The sequence below is a fragment of the Anarhichas minor genome, unplaced genomic scaffold (assembly GCF_050575085.1).
Source record: "Anarhichas minor isolate MPS153535 unplaced genomic scaffold, ASM5057508v1 ptg000010l, whole genome shotgun sequence".
NCBI lineage: Eukaryota > Metazoa > Chordata > Actinopteri > Perciformes > Anarhichadidae > Anarhichas > Anarhichas minor.
The window spans coordinates 3588650-3612417 of NW_027466456.1; the positions used below are offsets into that span (position 1 = coordinate 3588650).

At 41.9% G+C, this 23768-nt stretch overlaps 1 protein-coding gene across 4 annotated transcripts in view; it reads right to left on the minus strand.

Annotated features, from left to right (window-relative positions):
• The window catches only part of polrmt (polymerase (RNA) mitochondrial (DNA directed)), a 43960-nt gene extending 20780 nt beyond the window's left edge, over positions 1–23180 (minus strand). For 3 of the 4 annotated variants that reach the window (XM_076087595.1, XM_076087597.1, XM_076087596.1), the window contains exons 1-14: positions 23000–23180; positions 22296–22394; positions 21174–22021; positions 20651–20784; positions 15870–16056; positions 12103–12252; positions 9882–10049; positions 9224–9394; positions 7402–7641; positions 4766–5551; positions 4350–4472; positions 2975–3097; positions 1378–1557; positions 203–289 (exon numbers count right to left, since the gene is read on the minus strand). In XM_076087595.1, the coding sequence (XP_075943710.1) occupies positions 203–289; positions 1378–1557; positions 2975–3097; positions 4350–4472; positions 4766–5551; positions 7402–7641; positions 9224–9394; positions 9882–10049; positions 12103–12252; positions 15870–16056; positions 20651–20784; positions 21174–22021; positions 22296–22394; positions 23000–23141 (3438 nt within the window). In that variant the 5' untranslated portion in view covers positions 23142–23180. The remainder of the gene's footprint in view (positions 1–202; positions 290–1377; positions 1558–2974; positions 3098–4349; positions 4473–4765; positions 5552–7401; positions 7642–9223; positions 9395–9881; positions 10050–12102; positions 12253–15869; positions 16057–20650; positions 20785–21173; positions 22022–22295; positions 22395–22999) is intronic. The other variant, XM_076087598.1, reaches the window with a different exon arrangement.
• Between the last annotated feature and the right edge of the window lie 588 nt (positions 23181–23768).

Genomic DNA, 23768 nt, shown 5'->3' on the forward strand with positions numbered 1-23768 from the left:
AGTAGCAAATCAAATCTGCCTTTATCAAAAACTTTGATCAAGAAATTACAGAAACCTAATAAAAAGTTACCAAAGTGGGTGTTACTCTATACCAGGGGTTAGGATCTACTGCACGTGTGAATGTGGATACTGCATGTCATATTTGTGGTGATTTGTTAGATGAGAAAATGTATTTGACTTCATGTCGGTGCAGTGAACCCACCTGGATCTCTCTGGTCCCTGTAAACATCTCCTTCAAGCCACTGAACACCATACGCACCAAGTAGTGAGATGCATCCCATACATGCTCCTGGAAATACAACACATGATTAGGCTTGTGGATTCTTTTTTTTCTCCACACAGTCACACACAATATCTTTGTGCTCCGCTGCATTTCTCATTAAAGCAAACTATATATTGTGTTCCCCCCCCCCACTTAGTTATAATTAGGGATTAAATGTAAAATGCAAATATAAGTGATAAAAGTTGCAGCACTGAATGAGCGTGGTATATTCCGCATATCATTACAGCGATATGATCTCATCCTTCCCCCTGTAATCACTCACAATTACACTTGCCCCTAATTCCCTGTTTAAACAATTAGGGACATTATGCAGAAGTCATTTAGCACAATCCTCCGGCTGTGAGCTGGTAGATACACTGACAGCGGGATCATGCCGATCCCATCTATACGGACAACGAGATTAACTCCAACTATTGTAAGGAAGTATATAGCTATTTGACAGAGAATCAGCACTACAGAGCTGTAAGAAGATTAAATGCCTCCATCACCCTGCCACGGTGTCATATGACAGACTGGGTGGATCCATTTACGTGCAGCCGAATCGAAGTGCAATGGTTCCGAACTAAAAATAGATTCATAATGACTGTGAGCAGGGTATCAAATATATCTGTTGTTGCATTACACTCCTGGCCTCCCTGATAGAACCATGCCATATCTTATTTCACTGCAATGAGATGATGCATAAATTAGCTCGACTAAAAGAAACTTTAAAAGCTTCTGCTCTGTGCGGCTCCCTATGAGACAGTGTGGTGGGACTCTTAATGGCAAGGTCAAAGCTACTGGAACCCCTTTGGGTGGACAAATTAAACGCAGTCACTTGCGACTGTGTGATAAATGTGCACATGCAGGAGACAATGGAGCAACATTATCCGGGGAGCATTGACTTCAGTAGAGAAGATCTTGTACATCATTCCGAGTCGGTCTGGGCTCAGTGTGTGTTAGAATGTATAGCCTAAGAGGAAGACGTAAGGGGACACCTATACAGAGGAGCGCCTGTGCTAAAAGGCCACTCTACCGTACCACGCTGATACAACGCTAAAAATAAAAACGTACGCAGTGCGAGGAAAGCCCCCGATCCATCACAACTGCTGTACCTTTGGGAACTCATCAATCTCCTTCAGTCGTTTCTCTATCTGGAGGCGTCCCCCGTAGCGCGTGACCCCGTACACGACAGTCATCACGGTCTGTTTCACCACCTTCCTGCTGATGAAGCCCTCCAGGACCTGGGCGATCTTCAAACCGCTCTGTGCATCCCGCACTCGGAACTCCTCCACCTGAAAACGCATGGGCAAGTCGTAGGTACACACAGATGTGTAATTTACACATATATATATACATATTACCTCTGTTCAAAACGTGTCTTTTTGAGGATACTTTAATGTTAATGCACATAATGAGGGAAGAAGTGCTGAAAAAGGTCCGTCACAGTAGTCACAGACCGATTAAATCGGTTGCCTAAACAATCAAGCCAATTACATTTTGGGATAAGGCAGCCTTCAGCTGTGGAACAACGTTAGCCAACAGGAGGGAAGGCCACAAATCAAACATTGCTTATTTATTATTTTTAATTCATGCAAGTTTGGAAATGTCCATTCTCTTTCAGAGACAGAGAGATGCTGCTATGCGCTGACAAATGCTGTTCTTGAGTCCACTAAAACTCTATTTTTCATTCATAAGTTAGTTTTTTTTATTAACTGTGGGAATTTATTGAATTACATTTTTAATTAAAAATAAGTGCACTGTACTGAGTACTGATCTACTTATAAGGGATCAAGATCTAGACTGATAAATAGCACTAAAAGGTAAGAGGAAGAAATATGCATTTTTGATTTTCAGGTGTTTTTTAAAATTTGTATTAAAATGCTTTATCAGACTCCCCCCCCCCCCCCCCAAATAAAAAAGAAAAACATGATATCGGCATCGGCCATTGAAAAACCCACATGAGGCGGCCACTACATCAGTTTCGTGAAACCCAAGGTGAAGCCATCAAACGTCTATTTTTGTGTCCGACAGTCCAAAACATCAACACAAGAAAAGCAGCAAATTCTCACAGTTTAAAAGTTTGAGTCAGAAAATCTTCTGCAAGATTTGCTTATAAAGGACCAACAGTTGTCAACTCCATTTCTGTTGATCAACGAATGCAGTAAACAACTGATTGTTTTAGCTCTAGTAGATTTAACATGGTCTACATGACTGTCGCCACTGCTACTTATTGTACAGCTTATCTTTACACGTTAACGAGGTTTATAGCTGGCGGTTTCACAGGCCAGATTTCGTCATGCTAATTGCTTTACAATAACTATGAAATAAAACAATAAGATAGTGTCCTGCAGCAAACTGCTCTTTCAGTCAGCCCCCCCAGCTCACTGACGACTCCACAATGTACTTTGTAATTACAGTCACTGCCCTGGGACAGTTTTTTTCCTCAGCAAACTCTGATTCCTCCTGTACTGAAATGTCAGTTCATAACAATTGGCTTCAAATTGTTTCTGCTCAGAAATAGCTGGGTTCTTTTGATAGCATTGTATGCACACTTGCCTCAAGCCTTTGGATGTGCGAGTCTACTCTCACTGCACTTCGATACAAGGCATGGGAAACTTATAAATGCAAGACCTACAGTGAGAAACTTGAAATTCATTCTCAATGCTTAATCCGTCACTCACTATGGGACAAAAAAGCACTGGTGCTGACCTGCTGTGCTACTCCGCTGTACACATCCTGGGGCACGTCACAGGGCATGAGGTTGACTGATGTGGCACCAATAACATCTCTGCCTAGAGCAGCGTAGTGCTGGAGACCATTACAGGAGCCGTCCTGGAGGAGAGGTGGAGGGAAGGAGAGGAGAGATTAAAGCGCGGGATGTGGAGGAGGAGAGAACAGAATTACAGGGACAGGCACCAAATGGGAGAGGGCAGCGCAGGGGTGGTGGGGGGGGCAAAACAAAGAACCGATGATTTAAAGAATGTGGAAGTGAAAGAACAAAGAAACTAGAGAGAGGACAGAGGAAACAGAAGAAGTGCGTCAGAGCAATAAGAAAACATTATTGATTATTTTCACGTCCCACAGCCTAAAGTGAATTTTGAACTTAATGCTAGACTCTGAGCATCTGTAACTGGATCTGGCATCAGACAGAGGAAAGTCACAAGGGGTGTTCCTAATTAACTGATGATCAATTATTTGTCTTTCACACATTTAAAAATAAAAGTAATAGGTCATTGTCTTTGTATTATATTTAACTGCATCTCGATCAAAAAAGGAACTGCTTTCAGCCGTCCATCAGACTGAGCAGTTTAAATGAGATTAGCTGGATCTGGGTACCGGCAGCGTCCCCGTGTTCAGCTCACAAGGCAGAATGAAAAAGCCGAATATAAATACTGCAGTGAAGTTGGCCACGTTCCTGCCAGCTGCAGACTTCATCTTTTTCATTTGATTTCCATCAAAAACGTGACCTCTGACCCGAGTGTCTCTCTCTGCTCTTCTCTCTCTTTGCCTTCATGACGTGTTCGGGCTAAAGCTGCGGCATCTGTGTTGTGCGGAGGAGCAGCGGGCTGTCAGTGTGCTCAATGCTGTTCAATTAAAAGTTAAGTTTCTCCTTTTGGCTATTTAGATCCTTTTACTTTCTTTATTTATTAATTATTTCAGTACACATTAATTACCATACATTTGATGATATTGTGACTATTGTCTACAATCCTTGAGCGGGTTGAAGTTCAATGCTGCACTGAGTGAAAACCTTGACGCTACTGAAATTTCAAAACAGCTGCGAGGAGGAGGTGCTAAATACTGCTCAGCGGTAGAGCGGGTCCTTCAATCAAAAGGATCGGCAGTTCAATCAGTGTATGAAAGGGTGAATAACATGTAGGGTTAAAGTGCTTTGCGTGGTCGGAAGACTAGAAAAGCACTTTACAAGTACAAGTCCATTCACCATCCACACTTTGCATTGCAACTGCTGCACAGCAATTTCCCTAGTTTTATCAATCATACATTTGTAGGAGATTCAACATGTGTTACAAATCGCTATTCAACTCCGTAAATAGATACATAATTGTGTTGTTTTTAATGCTACCTGGTGAACAGGATAATGCGAGATGAACTGTGTCGGATCGGGAGATCTCACGGCGTTGGCTATTTCCATGCTGCAGCCCAGAGCCTGCCAAGGCTCATCTGCATTCATCCACCACGTCTTACCCTGAGGAAGACAAACACAAGCACATGGAACATTATACTGCTGACATAAACACTTCCGGAACAGCTCACTATTCAGCCTGACCGTCCCTGCAGTCAGAGAGAAAGGGGTAATGCAGATTATAGATCTGCATATTTCAGAAACTGTTAATAGTAGCCGTTTTTCTATTTCTGCTCATTTTAATGGTGTAAACCTCAAAACTGATACGTTTTAACAAGAAATGCTATGTGGAACTATGAATGCATGTTTGGACTAAGCTTTCAATGAACAGGAAAGAGCAACGAGGACAAACTGACATTGAGAGGGTTGTCTGCCGAGTCCAATATGTCCTCCATGACAGAGTTAGCGTACTCCAGCCGTCCCTCCAGTGAGCTCCTCTTCTTCAGCCCTGTCAGATTGACTAAGTGGATCTTTAGCCAGTCCAGTCCCTTTGGACCGAGGGGCTTCCCCTCTGCAAACATAAGGACCGCCCGCGTGACATCACTTCCTAGGTGATTAAAGTACGGAGGACAGGGGTAGGTACGACCCCGGAAGTCCATGTTGTGAGGGAACCAGAAGATCTCATCCCGCATGTGGTTGGCAATGGAGAGTTTGTACAGAGCGTCCATGCGCAGGCTGTGCATCTCACTGCATTTCTTTTTGGCATTAATCACCTCCCTCTTCATGTGGGCTCTCTCAGAGGCCGTATAAGTGGGATCTTGGACGTTGAAGTGGGGTATTTTGGGGGCCTCTGACAGAGGAGGAGGGATGTCTAGCTTATCACTGCCCCGATCATTGAAGATGGAGATAATAATGTCCAACAAGGGTTTGTTGATACTCCAGGCACAGTTGCCCAGCTGGTTGAGGGAGTCCAGGACCGGGAGGAGGTTCTGGCATTTCTCCAACAACACCTCGTGTTGCGTGGCCCCTTCCACTGTGCGCATCAGCTTGGCAGGTGTCAGCAGGTAGGCTCCAAACTTGACAGACGTCCAGGGCACCGGAGGGCACAGCATCGGGATCACATAGGAGTCAAAGGTCAACTTGGTCTCCATGGCGTCCTGCTGCATCTGAGTCAGGATGGGGTGGGGTTTGATGAAGCCGACCTGGAGGGTGAAACATCAAAGGAAACCAATTAGAAGCAGAAATGAGCAGATACACAAAAAACAAAAATCATAATCGAACATCTGATTAATAGAAGTTTGAATCATAACTGACAAGAACAACAATGAACAACCTCTGTACCGAGTAAAGACCCAAACAACCAGGATAAACATAAGTTAACAGTGATAATTCATCATTCATACAACTGGTCACCAGCTAATGTCAGAAAACAGACATCCACAAAGTACTATAATACGAATGCACCAATCTGACTTTTTCAGTCCTGATACCGATACCTGGGCTTTGGGTTTCGGCCAATACCGAGTACCGATCTGAAACCAGTGTTTAATTAATGAGCTGTATGCCTCACTGTGTGCAAGTGACTGGGATCATTCTGTGATGTGGCAACATCAGGCTTGACTAAGAAATGGCTTTCCTAACTTTGTAAAAACTAAATGTAACAAATAAATACATCAATATGAATTTACTGAATTATTATTTTTTAATTAAAATAATAAATCAAACACCAGCAACTTGGTAAAAAAATAAAACCACCAACAAATTGGTCCAAACTTAAACAGGAATTAAAATTCCATTCTAAAATGTAAATAGCATTTAAACATAGATATGAATTGAATAGATCGGCCCCATTGTCACGATACCCGATCAAGCTATTTGAGTCAGTATCCAAAAACCTCACCGCTAAACTGAACGGTCCCATTTTCATTTTATTAAAAGTGATCACTGAAATGTGGCATACATACTGGAGCTCCCACATTGCAGATGATCTAAAGGAACTTCTTTCTTTTCATTCTATAATGATGTAAACCCCTAGCCAGGGTGGCAGACCGGAGGCGATGTTTTTTCTTTGATGTGACAGAATTATGTGTCCTAGTTCTAACTCGTACATACAACACGAAGGACCGGACATAAAGACCATCATAAGAACAAATACAGTAACCTGACAGAAAAATAAAAACACCTCAGCATTGCTTGCATGAGTCAGACTGTCATGCTGTGCTGTAAAATCATTAGGATGCTCCCCTGATGGGCTAACCTCCGAAGAGAGAACGCAAGGGGAGGGGGAGAATACGAGGAAAGAAGAAGATTCCGCAACAGTGTCAAAGTGCATTTAGTCCAAAAAGTCCATGATTCTCTCTCTCTCTCTTTCCGCCTCACCCAAGACACGGTCGGCTCACCCTCCTGCAGGGTCCCATGGCAGTAAATCAACGAGCCAATTAAAGGGACACTAAAAAAGGGATTAGCCCGGAACCTATTCATCTTGCTCGACTGTTCCCTCTGCCAATTCACACAAGGGGGAAAATAGTTTTAGAATTCCCACTCTTTGCAGCTTCACATGGATTGGCGGGTGCACAGGTGTACGAGGCAATAGGCTTTAGTGTGAAGGTCAAGTGTTTTCAGGTAACTTAGTTTCGGCTTCACTGTGGTTCTTTCCATATTAATGAAAATTATAACTTCTGTGCAACAACCGTACCTGATTAACCTAAAAATCAGACTAATTGTGTGTCATTTTCAAAAGGTCATAATGAATATAATAGTTTGATTTAACTGAAGGAGGGTTCTCATAATGAACAGTTGTTGTATTTTTAATCCTTTTATATATTTTCCTCAGGATTCAGGAGATCCCTTTAAATATAATCCTTGACCATTTTTCCACATAAATCTGAGCTGAAAGGATCTTTTTTGGCTCTGGTTTAATGCTCCGTAATCCCGTTAGCAGGTTATGAAAGCCCTGTCTATTTGGCAGGAGTATAATCGCTACCGACGCCAGGGTTGCCGACTCCTTTGATATCCCTGTGAGCACTTGGAAAGACTTGCGCATCCACCGTACCTGTCGTGTGCTACGGAAGGTGTACATGTGGTACAGGATGGGGATGCGCTTCCTCTCGAAAGCCGGGTTCAGGATGTCGCTGTTGATTTTGAGGTTCTTGACCATCATGTCCACCATGTAGGTGCCCAGCTCCAGGGATACGATGTATGGCCAGTGGGTCTCTCCTCCCTGCAGCGAGGGTCCTGAACTCTGGCCCGCCTCAAGCTTACTCCACTGCTCGCTGGGCAGGATGTCATACTCCTAGAGGGAGAAAGATGGAAGCGGGTTGTTTTTCATTTAGTGAGGATGGAGTCATCGCTCATCCCAGTGAGCTGCAGTGTTTGGAAGGCATGTGGACATGTTTGAGAAGACCCAAGATTTTGATAGTCAGACCTAAAATAATTTGTCAAACAGGCACTATTTTTGTGATCTAATCAAAAGATAGCTTTCATGTTTCAAGAAATATGATGAAAACTGTAAAAGCCTTGATGCATTAACATTTCAGCCAAAAACAAGAACACACAGCTGAGGAGCCTTCAAGAGCAAGATGATCCAAGAGGATAAAAACATGATTTGGTCCTCAGACAAGTAAGTAAGAAGTTGAGTGTTTGGTGTCATAACAACAACAACAAAAACACAATAATAGGCATAATTTGAACTACAAAGGCTGCATGCAAACAAACTAACCGTAACTAACTTCTGGTATAACTAGCTACTGGAGTGTAATGTTTTTTTCCCCCAGTGCACCAGAATTATCAAAGCACTGGAACAGAACAGAGAGTCATGGATTGTGTTTTATGGAACTAGAGCTGAAGCAATGAACCACAAGGTCTTTCTGTTTGCACCTTTGCTTTTCGGTTTCTAGAGCCGTCTGTGTCCTTCCCACAGATTAAAAACTACATACAAAGTATTTGTTTATATGCTTTGTGAAAAATAATTTAAACATAATTACTTCATTATGTATCACAAATTTAGGGCTGCACGTTTATGGCCAAAATGAGAATCCTGATTATTTTGATCAATATTGAGATCACGATTATTCATGGTAGCCCCGCCCTAAAGCATCCCCTGCTTTATCGTCTATTTTATTCTAAACGAAGCATCATTTACCAAATGAACATCATGCTGTATTGAAGAAGACTTGAAACTAGAGATTGAGACCATAAACTCATGTTTACAATGTTTACTGAGGTAATAAATCAAGTGAGAAGTAGAGTCATTTTCTCATAGACTTCTATAAAATCTGAATTATTTTTGCAACCTGAGTCGCCCCCTGATGGCCATTAGAGAGAATGCAAGTTTAAAGCACTTTTGCAACAGCTTCATTTTCAGACACAGAGGTTACCGCCTGACTACCTCTTATCCACAGTGCATCTCCCAGAAGCAAATTATAAATAAAATTGTACCAAAACGGTTTACCCAAAATATTTTTCTTCTGCTCTGGACTGCAGCTGCAACATTCATGAAAGTGTTTCAAAGGCTGCCGCTGTAGCGGTCATGTCGTGCAACACAAAAGTGAAGCCAAAACATCTCGATCGTCCCCCTGACAGCTGGCTGTTAGTTTGGGAAGCGCTAGATTTAATGTACATTTCACAGTAAATCTTGTTAATTTAAGGGTGGGAAGCCGAAATCGTGACCAAGATTATTATTCGATTATTGTGCAGCCCAGAAAAAAAAGAAATAAGTTTCCCTCTCACTTTTTGTTGTGACAAATATCTACTGTGATGCACCAAAGTGCATGCAAAAGAGATCTTGCTCAGATAAACTAACAGGAGATACACTTTCTCTAACACACATAAGAAGTACATACAGGAGATCATGTGGAGCGAGATGATTTCTCTACCTTTGTGTCTTTAGCCAGCAGGTCTGTGTAAGCGTTGTAAATGTTGCGCAACTTTTCCACCATCTGGTTTTGGTGCTTCTGCCGCACAGAGTACTTGGTGTAGACCCGGTTGCCCAGATCTCTGGCTAAAATCTTCAGTGACTCTCCACTGGGAGGCATGTTGGCAACGCTCTGCAGAGTAGGACACAGTTCAAAACGTCAAACAGAAGGAAACATTTCGGAAAATTCTGTCACAAAAAGCAGATCTCATTCAGTTTTAATGAAAAAGCAGTCCTTCAGTCAGAGGGGAAATCAAAGTGTAAATGGTCTTTTCAGAATTAAAAAAACACATGCTGTGCGCAAAAGGTATCTGATCAAAGCGTGCTATTCTTTGCTGCCAAAGATAAAGCCTGATGCTTTTGCAGCCGTCGTCACTGTCAGCCGCCTGATTTGTGTTTTGTGGTTTTCCAGATGGGTTCGGTCGTATTGCACAACAGCAGTGTGGAGAAAACAAAGGAGCGTAGCGGTGACATCGCGACAAATCTTTTCTATAACATTGTGGTAAAGTTAAGCCGTCGTCCCTCAAATCACTTTGGCTCAAACACCGACAAGTCTTTGTTAAAGCCAAGACTTCTGGCTTCTCACTGAGTGGCAGGCTGGGTTGGGTGGTTTGTATTACCTGTATCATGATGTCAACATACTCTCTTTCCTCCAGCACACAGAGGTAGGGATAAAGGTTAAGCCGGTAGTCCTTGGTGTTGGTGTTAGCCAGGATCATCTTACTGTCCCTCAGGGCTTGGAGGAGGATCTTCTGCCACTGTGCCCGCTGATCCGCCAGCAGCTCCCTCTGAAAGGACAACACAACTGATCTCATGACGGTGACTGCCAGCAGGAAACCCTCAAAGGATGTGTCAAATAAAATGACCAATCCTGCACCGACGATTGTTTATCACATACTGTCTGAACCAAATGGAACGTCATTTTAAAGTGTGAAGCGGGAGATGGGGCCACCTCTCACCGGACACAAGGTATTGTGAAGCATGAGCGTGCATTCTATTTGATGGTTAGGCTTGTTTGGAGGAGAAGCCTCCAGGTGACGGGGAGAAAACAGACTATCCTTTGGAGAGAAACACTACTGGGCCACCGACTGATTCATCTAAGACTAGAACTGAAAGGAAAAACGTTCTTGGCCCATTAGAATGGCTTGCAGCGATGTAATCAATTTAACAATGATACCATACATCCTCATAACATTGACGTTAAAGGAATTGTTTGACATCTTCGCTTTCTTGAGAAGATTGATGCTACGAGTATAAAGTTAGAGCCAGTTAGCTTAGCTTAGCACAAACACTGGTAAATAGCGTGCTTGGTTTTGCCTACCCACCCACCTAAAGCTCACTAATTAACATTGTATGTCTTGTTTGTTTAACCCGTACAACAAGCGAAATGTTAAATGTTAGAGTCAGGCAAACTGTTTCTCCCTGCTTCCAGTTCTTATGCTAAGCTAATCGCCTGCTGTCTGTAGCTTTATATTTAACACATAAAACAAGTGTATTTTCAAAAGGGTCAAAAATATTGTTGAATTTAATTTTGGGTGGTTTAGCGTTGCATAAAGAGTTAATGATTTAAATGTCTTATTTCAGGAAATCTTACCAAGAGAATTGTCCTATCAAATACATTTTTGTACTTTTTACAAGCATTGTTTAATATTCTTGAAGTGCCCTTGTTTAAGTTTAGTGTTGATTGTTTCCTTTTTCATCTTAAACTAGACAGCCATCTAAACCCACACTGTTCTGTGCTCCCACATCGTGGTACATATTTTGATCTGATGTGATTTAAAAGTGGGAGAAACCAGAATGAGCACTTGCTTCGGCATTATTACTTTTGGTGCACTTTAATCACATTTCAAGCTATGCTTCTTGATTTTCGTGATTGACATGAAACAATTGAATGAATAATGCAAAATGAGATTCTGTAGATGGGGGGAGCAGTTGTTTTGTTCATGTGTGCTTGTGGCGGTATTGTGGCTATACGTATGTTCTGTGCACGACTCTGTGAATCTATACTCTTCAGTCAGTCTGCATGGTGGATGGAGAGGCGACCCGGCGTTCTCTCCAGAGGCTCCCATTACAATACATTATTATTCTGCTCTGCCTGTCTGCAAATGCTTCCTGACCCCCAGGGACTCTCAGCCTGCTCGCTTCCTACATAGCCCATCTGCAGGGGCAGACGAGCCAGTCTGGACTGTAAATGCCAGAGCTGGAAAAAAAGACGGCACACCACAGGAATATGTTTCTTACTCCAACGTGTCCCGCCTAAATGCATATTAGTTAAAAGTCGATATCAGAGGAAAAAGAGAAACTTCACTCATAGGAAACAAAAAGGTACCCATAGATATAATAAATACATACATGTCAACACATCATCACTGTGTAAACGGTGTTATATTAGTATGATCTTTTCAACTGCCAAGATAAACACACCCTCTATGTTTGTATTGTGAGCCAGAATGTTGGATTATGCAGGATTGTTCGCAGATAAAAGAGACAAAATTACAGCACAAATGGAGCTATGTTTGTTTTGTTTTTTATCAAACAGGAAGCAACAAGGTTCATGGGAAATGTTGTCTTATATTTTTAAAAACATCAGCAACAACATTTTTGTAGATATCTGACAATAATGGGTTGAAATACCAAATGTTGCACATCTAGTATATTTTGGGATTGAAGGTTTCGATATATAGACCAAACCACCTATTATTAACAACTCCATAACACACCATTTCTTTTAAGAATTTGTGGATTTTCAGCATCACAGCACTATAAATCCACATTTTTTAAGAATATAGTGTATTGAGAGTGTGATGAAGATGAGGAGAGGCAACAAGTGGGTTTGTTTACCATTTTAGCCATGTGCTCAGTAACGGGCTTGGCAACCTCCACGGAGTCGATGGTGACAGTGCAGGCCTGCTCCATGCTGAGCTGGAGTCTGAAACGCTCCTGAAGCTCCTTCTGAGTGAAGTCCAGTTTGGGGTAGTGGTGGTCGGACCTCTAAAAACACACACACACAACAGTGAGAAAGACAGAACCTAAGAAATAATGATTGCTTCAACTGTATGACATTAAAAGGTCCAGTGTTGAGGATTCTGTGGCATCCAGCGGAGAGGTTTGCGATTGCAACCAACTTAACACCCCTCTGCTGTAGAAACATGGTGGTGCTACACGGCGGACTCTGTGAAGAGGAACCGCTCCCTATCTAAATATGTAGGAATCATCCTAAGCTAACGAAAACACAACAATTATTCTTTTCCGGGGATTTTACACCAGTGAAAATGTAGTTATGAATATTATATTCCATTTCTGACAATAGTTCCCCCTGAATCCTGCACACTGGACCTTTAAGGGACTTTCTTGCCTTGTCCTTCACCTCTCAAGACAGACAGACACCATCTTACTTTTAAGCACCTCTAACCCACCAATCACTTATTGGCTGGAAGTCACTTGGAACACGACCGGGATGATAAACTTTGCCTGAGAGGATCAATTCAGGGCAAGAAGTAGAAAAGAGTCTTTTCAGGCCAGTGAGCGAAGGCCAAGTCATGAAACCATCTCAGTCTGTCGCCAAGAGAGCATTAAAGCCAGTTTCAATCTCACAAGCTTTGGCTCAGTATTGCTAGAGAGCAAACAAAGAGTTCATTGTTCCGAGTTTATTATTTTCAAGACTCGACTGGACATTTAATGGCAGCTTAGAGTGTTTGGATGGTGAATTTTGGAGTCCCCGTTACATTATATGAAATAACTCCATCAAACTCAGTGTTCTGCAAAAGCCAATATTGATCAGAAATAGGGCTGTAACGGTGTCTGATGGACAGATGTACAGTATTTGTTCATTTTTAATAACCAAAAGAACATTATTTTAAAAGCTCACAGAGGACTTTTCATTTAGTAGAGAATTAAAGATGTAAACGAGCATGCTTTAGTTACATATGATGCTATAATTCTATCCAATTTCTGTTATCAGGTTTATAATTGTATTATTATAATTCAGTTCTCAAATTCTTTAGGGGTAATTGTAACTGAAAATAATAACAATAGTAGTAGCAGTAGTTGTTGCTATTCTTTTATCATTCTTTAAAGCATCATTGTCACTAATAATAATAATAATAATAATAAAAACAACAACAACAACAACAATAGTGCTCCTTACATTCCACCGCAAAGTGGTTTGCACCGACAAGGTGACCAACTACTGTCAGGAACAGACTGACTGTTGCCGAATTTCTTGCTAGAAGAAATAAAATGTGCTCTAAAAGTACATTGTTTTTACAGAGGCAGTAAGAGCATTATCTGTCCACATTGAAGAAAGGCTGTGGGCATGGAGTACTAACAGCAGTAAGAACAACATCAGACTGTAAATCAGGCCTCAGAGAGATGGAGCATGGCCAGCAGCCAGAGCAAAGCTTAAGGTAGCGTCCCACACACAGCTCTTTGTACAATAACACAACTTCAGAACAATAGATTAGCTAAGAAGCTAACACCACATGATCAGTATACCAGGAGGAAATAGTGCTGGCACGATGGTTTTGAAGCTTCTGGTGTCCAAAGAATAGCAAAAAGCTCGACAGACTGCGCTGGAATTTTGTTAAAGCAAAGCTGTGCGATTTAATTTGAATACTTTGTAAAAACTGAATGAACTCAAACGTCCAAACCTACAATGTTTTTCCTAATCCCTACTGAGTCCAGCCCACAACGCATCCACAATGCATGTAGGCCAGTTTCCAGATGAACATAACGATCAAATGATAGAATACCATTCAATCTCTGATGACAAGTTGAAACTAGATCAAACTGCATTTTGTACGAGCATCAGCTTAATCAAAATTCCATCTCACAAACAACAAACAATATTCTAATTAGATTGTGTGTCTGCCGCTAACACCGATTCAAAATCCTCCCGAGACCATCCAGTCTGCTCCTCTGTTATCTAGTGGACCAGTTATTTGGACAGCCTTTCAGTCATTAAAACCAACCTGCCAGAAAGTCACAGTCACAGTCAGATAACCAGCCTTACAAATGCAATCGGAACTGTAATGGAGCAGTCACATTTGACCCGTTTCACCACGTGGAGTAGCTTCACATACACTCCTAAGATAAAAATACATGACCTGCTGACTGCCGCCATCACACACGCAGGTCAATAACGAGCTACAGGAGACCAGAAATATGTCACTCAGATGACGACCAAAGTGAAAGCGGCGCAAGGATTGAGGCTGAAAATACCGCAATTGAACAAAAAGCTGTTAATGAATCACGTGAGGATCATTAGTGGAAGGGAGGTGGGAAGAAGAAAAAAAAAAGAAAAAAGAAAAAGGACGAGAGGTGAGAGGAGGAAAGGCAAGGAAATCGAGGGACCCATTAGAAAGCAGAGTTGGCTCACTATAAATAGGCCAGTGCCTGTCTGGCTGTGAAGGGGTGACAATCAAATCTTCCGTAGTCACGCTGGAGCCTTGACAGCTTTCCCAGCTCTCTGGTGCTTTGACACTCAAAACATACAGAATCAGCCTTGAAGAAATAACATATTCTGTATTTATACTCATACATTAACACTCTTATAAACCCCCCATGCACTTCCTGAGTAAATTGAAGTAATTTCTATAATGCTTTTTGATTGAATATCCATTTCATATGCAATATACATGTCATGACGTATATACATCGCATCTTTTTAAAGTGACACAAAATTGCTGATTACAACAAACATCTGCCATCCAAAGATTAGCATGAAGCAGTCGCTGTTACATCCACTGAATCTACTGTAAGGTTGAAGCATGACGACCAGCAGCCAACACTCAGACGTACACGACACTGGTTATGATGACTGAAGAGATTCAATCGTTTGTGTTTATCTTTAATATAATGATGGGCGCTAAAACTCTTGAATTTATGAATGCTTTACTTTGAGTTAACTTTGGCGAGCCACAAGGATTACAGCCCGGACCACTGACTTTTCTCTGCTATTCATGCATTCCACAATCTCAAAATGTTTTAATTACAATTTACACTGATGATACTTGAATATATACAGTATATACACCAATAAAGACCCATAATTCAACAACCTTCAATATTAATCATTCATGACTAAATGAGCAACAACCTAAATTAAAGTTTGAGGAAAAAAAACATTCAATGTTATTTAACAACAACTGATCTGCCTCATACAGACTGTGTGTGTGTGTGTGTGTGTGTGTGGTTTGATCAGATTTGATTGACAGTAGTCTGACAACATGAGCATCCAAACCGCAGACAGATTTTGAATAAAAAAATTAAAAAAAACTATTGATAAACTCTTTTTATATTTATTCAACTTTGATTTATTCAGGATAATCCCACCGAGATTTTAAAATCGCTTTTACAACGGGGGTCCTGGTCTCTGAAATACGTGACTTAACCTGTTCTCTAACTGACCCCTGCCCACTTAAAGACAGTGAGAAAAGCATGGACAAAAAAACTTAAAATAACCTTAACTGTTCAAACTTTGGGAGAAAATAATGTGTTCATTTAAGGAGCCATCACTCAAAGCCAAGAGTTATAATTGAGAAAATAGGCTATCGGTGCCTGTAAGTAATGATATATCAGTGTACGGTGTCAAAGCGAGCCAGCGATACCTGTGTGTAGAAGTCGTGGACCAGCGATGAGGAGCACTCAGTTGTGCTGGCGTTGAGGCTGGGCTGGTAGTCGGGCTGGACGATGTGCACGGCCTTCAGCACCATGTCTCTCTCATCCTGCCGGAACACACAGCGGCTGAACAGGTAGTCCACAGACAGGCCGTCCTCCTCCATCTGGCTCAGGCACCTGCACACACAGGGACATACAGTTGGTGTAGCAGGTTGTTATTGGCCCTCGAGCAGATTTGAGCCATGTTACATCTGTGGGGACACTCATCAGAACAACTGGCTGCTTATTTATTTTTGCCAGGTTTTGAGATTTTTGGCAGTTAAATCTCCACTATTAGAATTTCTTTGGAATAAAATCATGCCGTCCAGTTATTCCCCAAACACTCATATGAGATCTATGACTAGGAATTGTACAATCAATAGAGAGAGTTGGAGTAGGAATACAGACTAGACATCATCTGGTTAAACTGTAAGACACAGAACACCTAAAGAGTTTTATTCAACCAGATAAAATGCAGTGGTTATCTGGCCAAGAAGGCAGCAAAGTTTAGTGTCAAATGCACGTTGATGTCATACAATAAAACAAAACAATACATTACAGAGTAAAAACTAAAGTCTCCGCATCAACAGGAGAGGTTGAATAGACACAGATAGTGTATGACACTCTCGTCAAAATGACAACAAGACAAAAGCACTGACTGATCGACTAAAATGTCTTTAGCCGATTAGTCATTTTTAAGCTTGGTCATGCTGCGTGACTTATTGCTATGAAAATTAGGAACACATCTCTAATAAACACAAGATTTAAAGTGGTGCTTTTGAGCGATTCATTATGGGGAAACTCAGTTTTACAGATCCGTCAGTTAGTCGACAAAAAAGTAGTGTTAGTGCAATGTAAGAAAGAATAAACAAACAAAATGACGACAGAATGTACTGATATAACAAAATATAACATGACGGGCTCCAAACAACAAACCTTTATGCTTTGCTTTGTGATTTACTGGAAAATTTATATTTTCTCTTTGAAAATTAAGGTCAAAATGTTTTCATGTAAAAATGCCATTGCTTGTTTTGTAAAAGCTGCTTGTTTTCCTTAAAGCACGCACACACACACACACACACACACACACACACACACACACACACACACACACACACACACACACACACACACACACACACACACACACACACACACACACACACACACACACACACACACACACACACACACACACACACACACACACACACACACACATGCTCAGTGTGTTGGTTCAGATTCAGTGTTCAGAAAGTTGACTCAGTAGATTTTCATTTGCGTGGGAGATCATGGTTGTTATGATGGAACAGACTCTGGAGTCTGATCACAAGTTCAGAGATCACGACCTTCTGACCTGCCTGTTGATGTGGGAATGGGACTGAGATAATCATTTTGCCGGGCGCCTGATTAATTCAGCTTTTAAAAAAAACTCCCTCGTCTGTCGGATCATTGTATATGTCTCGCAGTCCCTAATCAACAGTTGCAGAATATCAATTGAAATATTTGCACTGACGGGGGCCTTTCTGTCAGAGGCAAAGCACGAGCTGGAGACAGGCAGACGGGCGCTGACGACATCAGTGAAATGTATATTTAAATATAATCTCCTAGAGAGAGCACAGTCTCCATGACTGGACTGCAGAATAAAGACAATAGCAATGTGCAACCTGTTCCTGGAATCTAAATGAGAGGCGTAATGACATGATTATATTATAACTCAATTTGATATAGGACACCTCAGAAGGCCTGTGAATTAATATGATCAGCCTTTATTCTTCTGTGAGATTCAGCGATTAATATTTTGCTTGTGTAAATGATTCATGAATTTGGGTAAATAATATTATTAAACTGTACATTGATAAATTGAGCCGATGCAATGTTTTATACAATGACTGAATGTCATCCATGTACTGAATGCTATTTGAATGACCTACAGTGTGCACTCCTCCTTATACATGTAATTACAGAAGGCTTATGTATACAGGGGGAGAACCTTGTTAGTGTCATGCACACTTTAGGGTATAAAGCCCAACGACGAGCCCGAAGATCATGTTTGGTTGCACTGCTCCCTTGAGGTTAACAACAGAACTACACGACTAAGCCGAGAGACGGAAACGAGGAAACCCCATTTGTCATCGACCGCAGAGGATGAGAGAGCTCTGCTTCACCCTGCGCTGCTTTTCCTAAAGACAAATAGAAATAACAGCACGCTAATTACCATCTGGAGGAAACCTTGGCTCAGCAAATTCTACCGTCTTAATATAACCAGAAGTGAGCGGGGTTCTGCACAGAAATTTAGAAATACAATTAAGAAAGCCTCGTATTACAATATTCTGTCGGACGTCTAGTGTTTGAAGTTACGAAGTGTATGTCATATTTCTGAGGTAAGCCAAAGAGGTCAAATTTCTTTAGTATTTGCATTCATGCCTCGGATTCTCGTGTGATGCAATGTGCAATTTTGGTCCGAGTAAATGAGAGAGCCTCCAAAAAAGAGAGGATTAGTCTGGGTGCCGGCGCTGTGGTCCAGAGGAACAAAGACGGCAGAGCGGTTGAAAGATAGGGCATAATCAGCCTGGTGGCTGCTCTGCTGCACCCTCGGGGGCAAAGCGCTCTAGAGGACACAGCACTTACAAAAGGGAAAAACTTAGAGGGATAAGGTTGCGCGTGAGTCAGTGTGTGTGTGTGTGTGTGTGTGTGTGTGTGTGTGTGTGAGAGAGAGAGACAGAAGAGAGGGGAACAGATTGGTATATTGAGGGCGAGGATGCTGCAGGGGAGACTTCAGAGGAGAGAGTGATATTAGGAGAGAACAGCAGTTCGGCCATAATAAATAGGTATAAAACACAGTAAAGGAAAGAACAGGCAGACTACAAACACATTGAGTGACGGAGAGAAATGATGATGGTGAGGACTGCTCGGCCAGAGACTGAGCAGGAGGTGCTCCGCCGCAGAACAACGATGTCATACGAGCATCGGCTTACAGTGATCGATGGGACCAACCAGACACCTACCCACAACTCCACTGGCCCGCTATTGGACCGCGCTGCATAGGGTGAGGTCTCCCGAGTCCAACATCGTTTTGGCAAACTATTTGACGAGCAGCCATTGAAATTAACTACATGGATTTAAGTCTAGTTGCAAAGCAAAACACAACAGCACCACTGTGTGGCAGAAAATGAATAGATATAGAACATTACATCGTTGATCGCAATTATCTGAATGAAAATAAATTGTAATCATAAGTAAAAATCAGGATTGTGACAGGCCCACAGAAGAGTGATAATATTTCATAATTTCACAGCGAACTCCTGTTGTAGGAGTGGGTTCTTTTGCACGATGTGATTAGAAGTGACAGAAGCTGCGCTTCGGTTCACAAGGTGCATTCTTCAGACTCAGACTGAAGGCTGAACATTGAGTTGCAAAAATTCCGGGGGAAATTCAAGATGGACTTAACGGGAGTTGGTGGTGAGTTAGCAAGCTAGCAATCCGTGCAGACAATGTGGGCTGTGTGCAAACTTTGGGTTGCACAGGTTGCCCCACCCACTTCCCCCAAATAAATTCACTAATTAAAAAAGGTACAATTTTTATTTTGAAATTACGCAAAATTCCTGACTTTAACTTTTCCAGAAATGTACGGACCCGTTGCAACTCTTGGCTGAACCTGCACTCCCTCTGTGAATGAAGGGGTCTTGTAAATAAATGTAGTTGTTTATGCTATAATAACTTCAGGTTAAGCCCCTACGAAAAAAAAAAGAAGAAAAGTCTATATGAGCTCTTCTACTGCCTGGGCAGCCGGCCAGCTGCTTGTATTGGCTGCCATCAAACAGGCTCACACACACTGTGACACATGTAGAGTTCTGCTGAAGCTGTGCCCAGTCGGTGGATACTGTATGTGCTAAATGTCATGTAATTAATCCGACTGTGGGTCAGTGACATAAAAACTTGATTAATAATACTTAACGGGGATTTGTCAGGATGACCTAGTTACCGCTGAGATGAAAAAAAGTTCACCTCAATGCATGACGGCAGCGTCCTGCTGTCTTTTAACTATTTAATCAGCCTAAGACGACCTATTAACACAGTGTGTCAGCATGCTGCCACAACCAAAACAAGTCTAGGTGGCCTTGGGAAAAACTCCAATAATTCGTTTTAGAAAACCTCAAAAATCGACAAAAGATTTAAGAAACAAAGCCTGTGATGCTGGGTTGCCATGGAAACAATATCAGAGACGAGGGAAAGGAACAGCAAATGAGGTTCAAAGTGTTATGAACACTTGATCCTGTCAGCTTAACACAGAGGAGACACAGAACACTGGTACTGTGTGTGGCACTCAAAATAAAGCGTGTCTGAATTTACGATTGATACACAAGACGACTTGTATTGTTTACAACGGAAGAGGGAAGCTTTGACCATCGTTATTTGCTACACATTGCTTCTTCTCTGATGCCATTATTCTTAGATTAAAATGGTCATAAACAGTGACAATCATGTCTTCAATCATAAATAAATAGTATAGGCAAGGACTCAAGAAAGGATGTGCAAAAGTGCAAACTATGAGCACAGCATGACCCCTGCTGGTGAGCCTCTGTATTACAACTGCTCTCCTCTAAAACTCAAAATCTCTGTCCCATGGTAAATGTGCATTATTACAAACACAGCACATCATGAGTCTTGTTCATAGGTGGTGTTGTGTGTGTGTGTGTGTGTGTGTGTGTGTGTGTGTGTGTGTGTATACCTTGTGATGACCTTTGGGGAGCAGTTGGGATTGCGGCCCATACACTCCAGGGCAGTACAGTAGGATCCCAGATTTGGCTTCAGACCAGCCTCTTCTAACAGGATAAATATGCGGCCAATCTGATTTAACGTGCCCTACAAACAGAGAGAGAGAGAGAGAGATGCATGGGAGGACCACTAATCTTTGCTTCCACATACTCTTCATTACCAATGTAACATTGATGTGAAAATTAAACTCAAGTTACTGACAAAAGATGAGAATTCATAATGTTGTTAACTTATAAAATACAACAGAAAGAATGGCAACTACTAGAGAACCTGAGAAGTATTCACAAGTAAGTACACGTGTACCATCATGACTTATAAACAGTGACAATGCAAGATTTACTAGGCTGTTAATAAATCTGAGTGTTTTAATTGGTTAACCACCACACAAAAATAAACCCAGCAGACAAGAGGGGTAGCTAAACAAATGCTAGTTTCAATCCACTTTTAAAACATGGTGTCTTGGTTGCTGAACTCACCTTCTTGGCCCACACCCTCATCATGATGTTGTAGACATCCGTATTCAGGTGTTTACGTCGACTCATAACTCTGTGCTGGCTGAGCAGGAACCGGTGCGCCCTCTCAACGGCCCCGGAGAACACACTCGCCTCCAGGTAGGAGCGGATGCTCAGCTGGATGTCCCCGCATGCAGTGGCCTCACTGTCGTCCTGTAGGCGCTGCGAGCTATTCGGCGACGTCCACTGGCTTACCTGTTGACTGAGCCTCCTCTCCAGCTCCTCCACCTCGGCCAGCTCCTCGGTGCTGCACTGGGCGTCAGTGACAGTCTGCTTCCGGCCCTCTTTACCGGGAACCGGATTTTTAGAGCCCTTCTGTTTCTTTTTAGATTCTTTATGTGCCATGGCGGCTGTCCCCGCTGCTGCTGGTGCTGCTGCAGCCGGGACAGCCGCCTCTGTTGAAGGAACTGCAGCACGAATCTCATCAGACAATTTCATGCGACGACTGTTCTTAATCAAGGGCGCGGTTTTAGATATAGTTTTGTGTGAAGTACCGGGGAGCGTGGAGCTGCTTTTGCTTCCTTTAGATTTGGCGGCAGGTTTCTCCTTTACGTTCTTCTGTATTTTCTGTTGGAGGTGCTGCTGCTTTGTGAGTTTGTTTTTCTTCTCCTGAGTTAATTTTTCCATCCAGCGGCTGGGCTGAGATTTAGAAGCTGCTTTAAGAGTCTTTCCGGATTTAGGAATGTCACTTTTCTCCTTAGGTGCACCTTTGAGACCCTTACCAGATAAAACGGCTTTAACAAAATGCACATTTGCATGGTGGACATCTAAAACGATGTCAGATTGGAGTTGTTGGATCCTGGCCTCAAGCACTAAGAGAGAAAAATACAAAAGGCAAATTGAATGTGAGTAAACTAAATGATTGACTCGCCTGTTTAGTGATAGACAGAAAGAACTACCAAGTACTCCAGCAGACAGGAGTCCTGGACGAAATAGGACACAGATGAAGTTTGGGCTGGAAGCATTCAGAGAAGATAACTCCGATATACAAGTATTCAGCATTAAATTGCAAATATTGATAATTAAAGTTACTATTGGGGGTTTGAGATGTGTCAGCATGACAACTTGCCATCTACAACAACATACCGTCCAACAACTGAGACTGCTCCAGTACACGTTTCTTAGTATCGTCTCTCTTTGGGATCACAAATGAAACATTTCTCCTTTGAAGCAGCAAGGGTGTCTCTGAAAATAAAAACACATACCATTAGAGTTAATAATAAATAGATGTTGCAAGACAGTTGCAACAACTACATATTATAATAGTGATAGGGCGTTCTGCTTTCTGCCAATAAACAATTACTTCTAAGGTAATTTTGCCACATTTTCCCTCCACACACGATGAGCAGTTGGGGGTTCAGAGTCCCGCTCAGGGACACAGGAAGAGCTGGGTATCGAACCCCAAACCTTTGGGGTCTGACCCGCTCCTCCACATGAGCTACAGCCACCAGGTATAGTAGGAGTATAGGAGTGGCGGCTCAGCAGGTTTTCACAAAGAGGTCCTTGCAATATTGGTGATATTTATATCATCTAAAGTTACTTCAATGACCGAAGAAGAAGAAACCGTTAACTGCCACGCTCGTGACCACAAATCATCCTCAATAACAAACCGTTTTAACAAACGGTTACATGCGCTGTATGCTCGTCAAACATCACACGAGCTATTCGAGAAACCCCGGATGAGATAAACATACAATTACATTCATATATATATCACAGGAGTCCTCGGACCACTGGGCAAACTTGTCCATCATACTTGTAACTGCACACAGGAGACTCCTTCGGCTCACCTGATATTCGTCTGACCCCGCCGTCTCTTATCGACACGCACAGCTCACAGCGGTCCGCTAGAGACACGCGAACAGGACACTTCTCAAATAAACTGCGACGACTCAGACATTTTGCAAAGGCACATACTCTGAGGAGTGACATGTTGACATGTAACAACCGCGTTACTCCTGAGCTCTAGGCAGCCATCTTAAATGAGACCAAGCTAGTCGCGAGGAGCGATGATCGTGGGTTAAGGCATGGCTAGAGGATCGCAGATAAATCGAGCAGCGATACGTTTTTAAATTACTCTGTATCTTGACAGGAATTTTGATGTAACGATGGCTAATCATTTATTTGAATGTTAATTGAGGTGTAATGTTATCAGGTCAGCCGGAGTTTTTGCAAAGGTGTTTGATTATCGTCATGATCTCCTGTTGACGTACTTTGTGTACTTTTGTTAAAGCCATGTTCGATTATCAGGTGTGGGCCATGAAACATTAGTTGAATATTAATGTAACCTAATGTTACACACTAATACTAAACATGCTTTTTTAGAAATAAGGCTCAGTTTAAACAAACTTTCCATCTGTTACAATTACATGGATACAAAATAATACAAAATATTATACAAAATAAATACTTTTATTGTTTCAAATACATTTTAGAAAATAAATAAACCAGGACATAATTAGATGTATTTAAAGGGCTAGCAGTGATTACAAAAAGTTTTAGTTATCGCCCACATTATGTTAAATTTACTTCATGTATTTTCTCTCTTTCTATATTTAA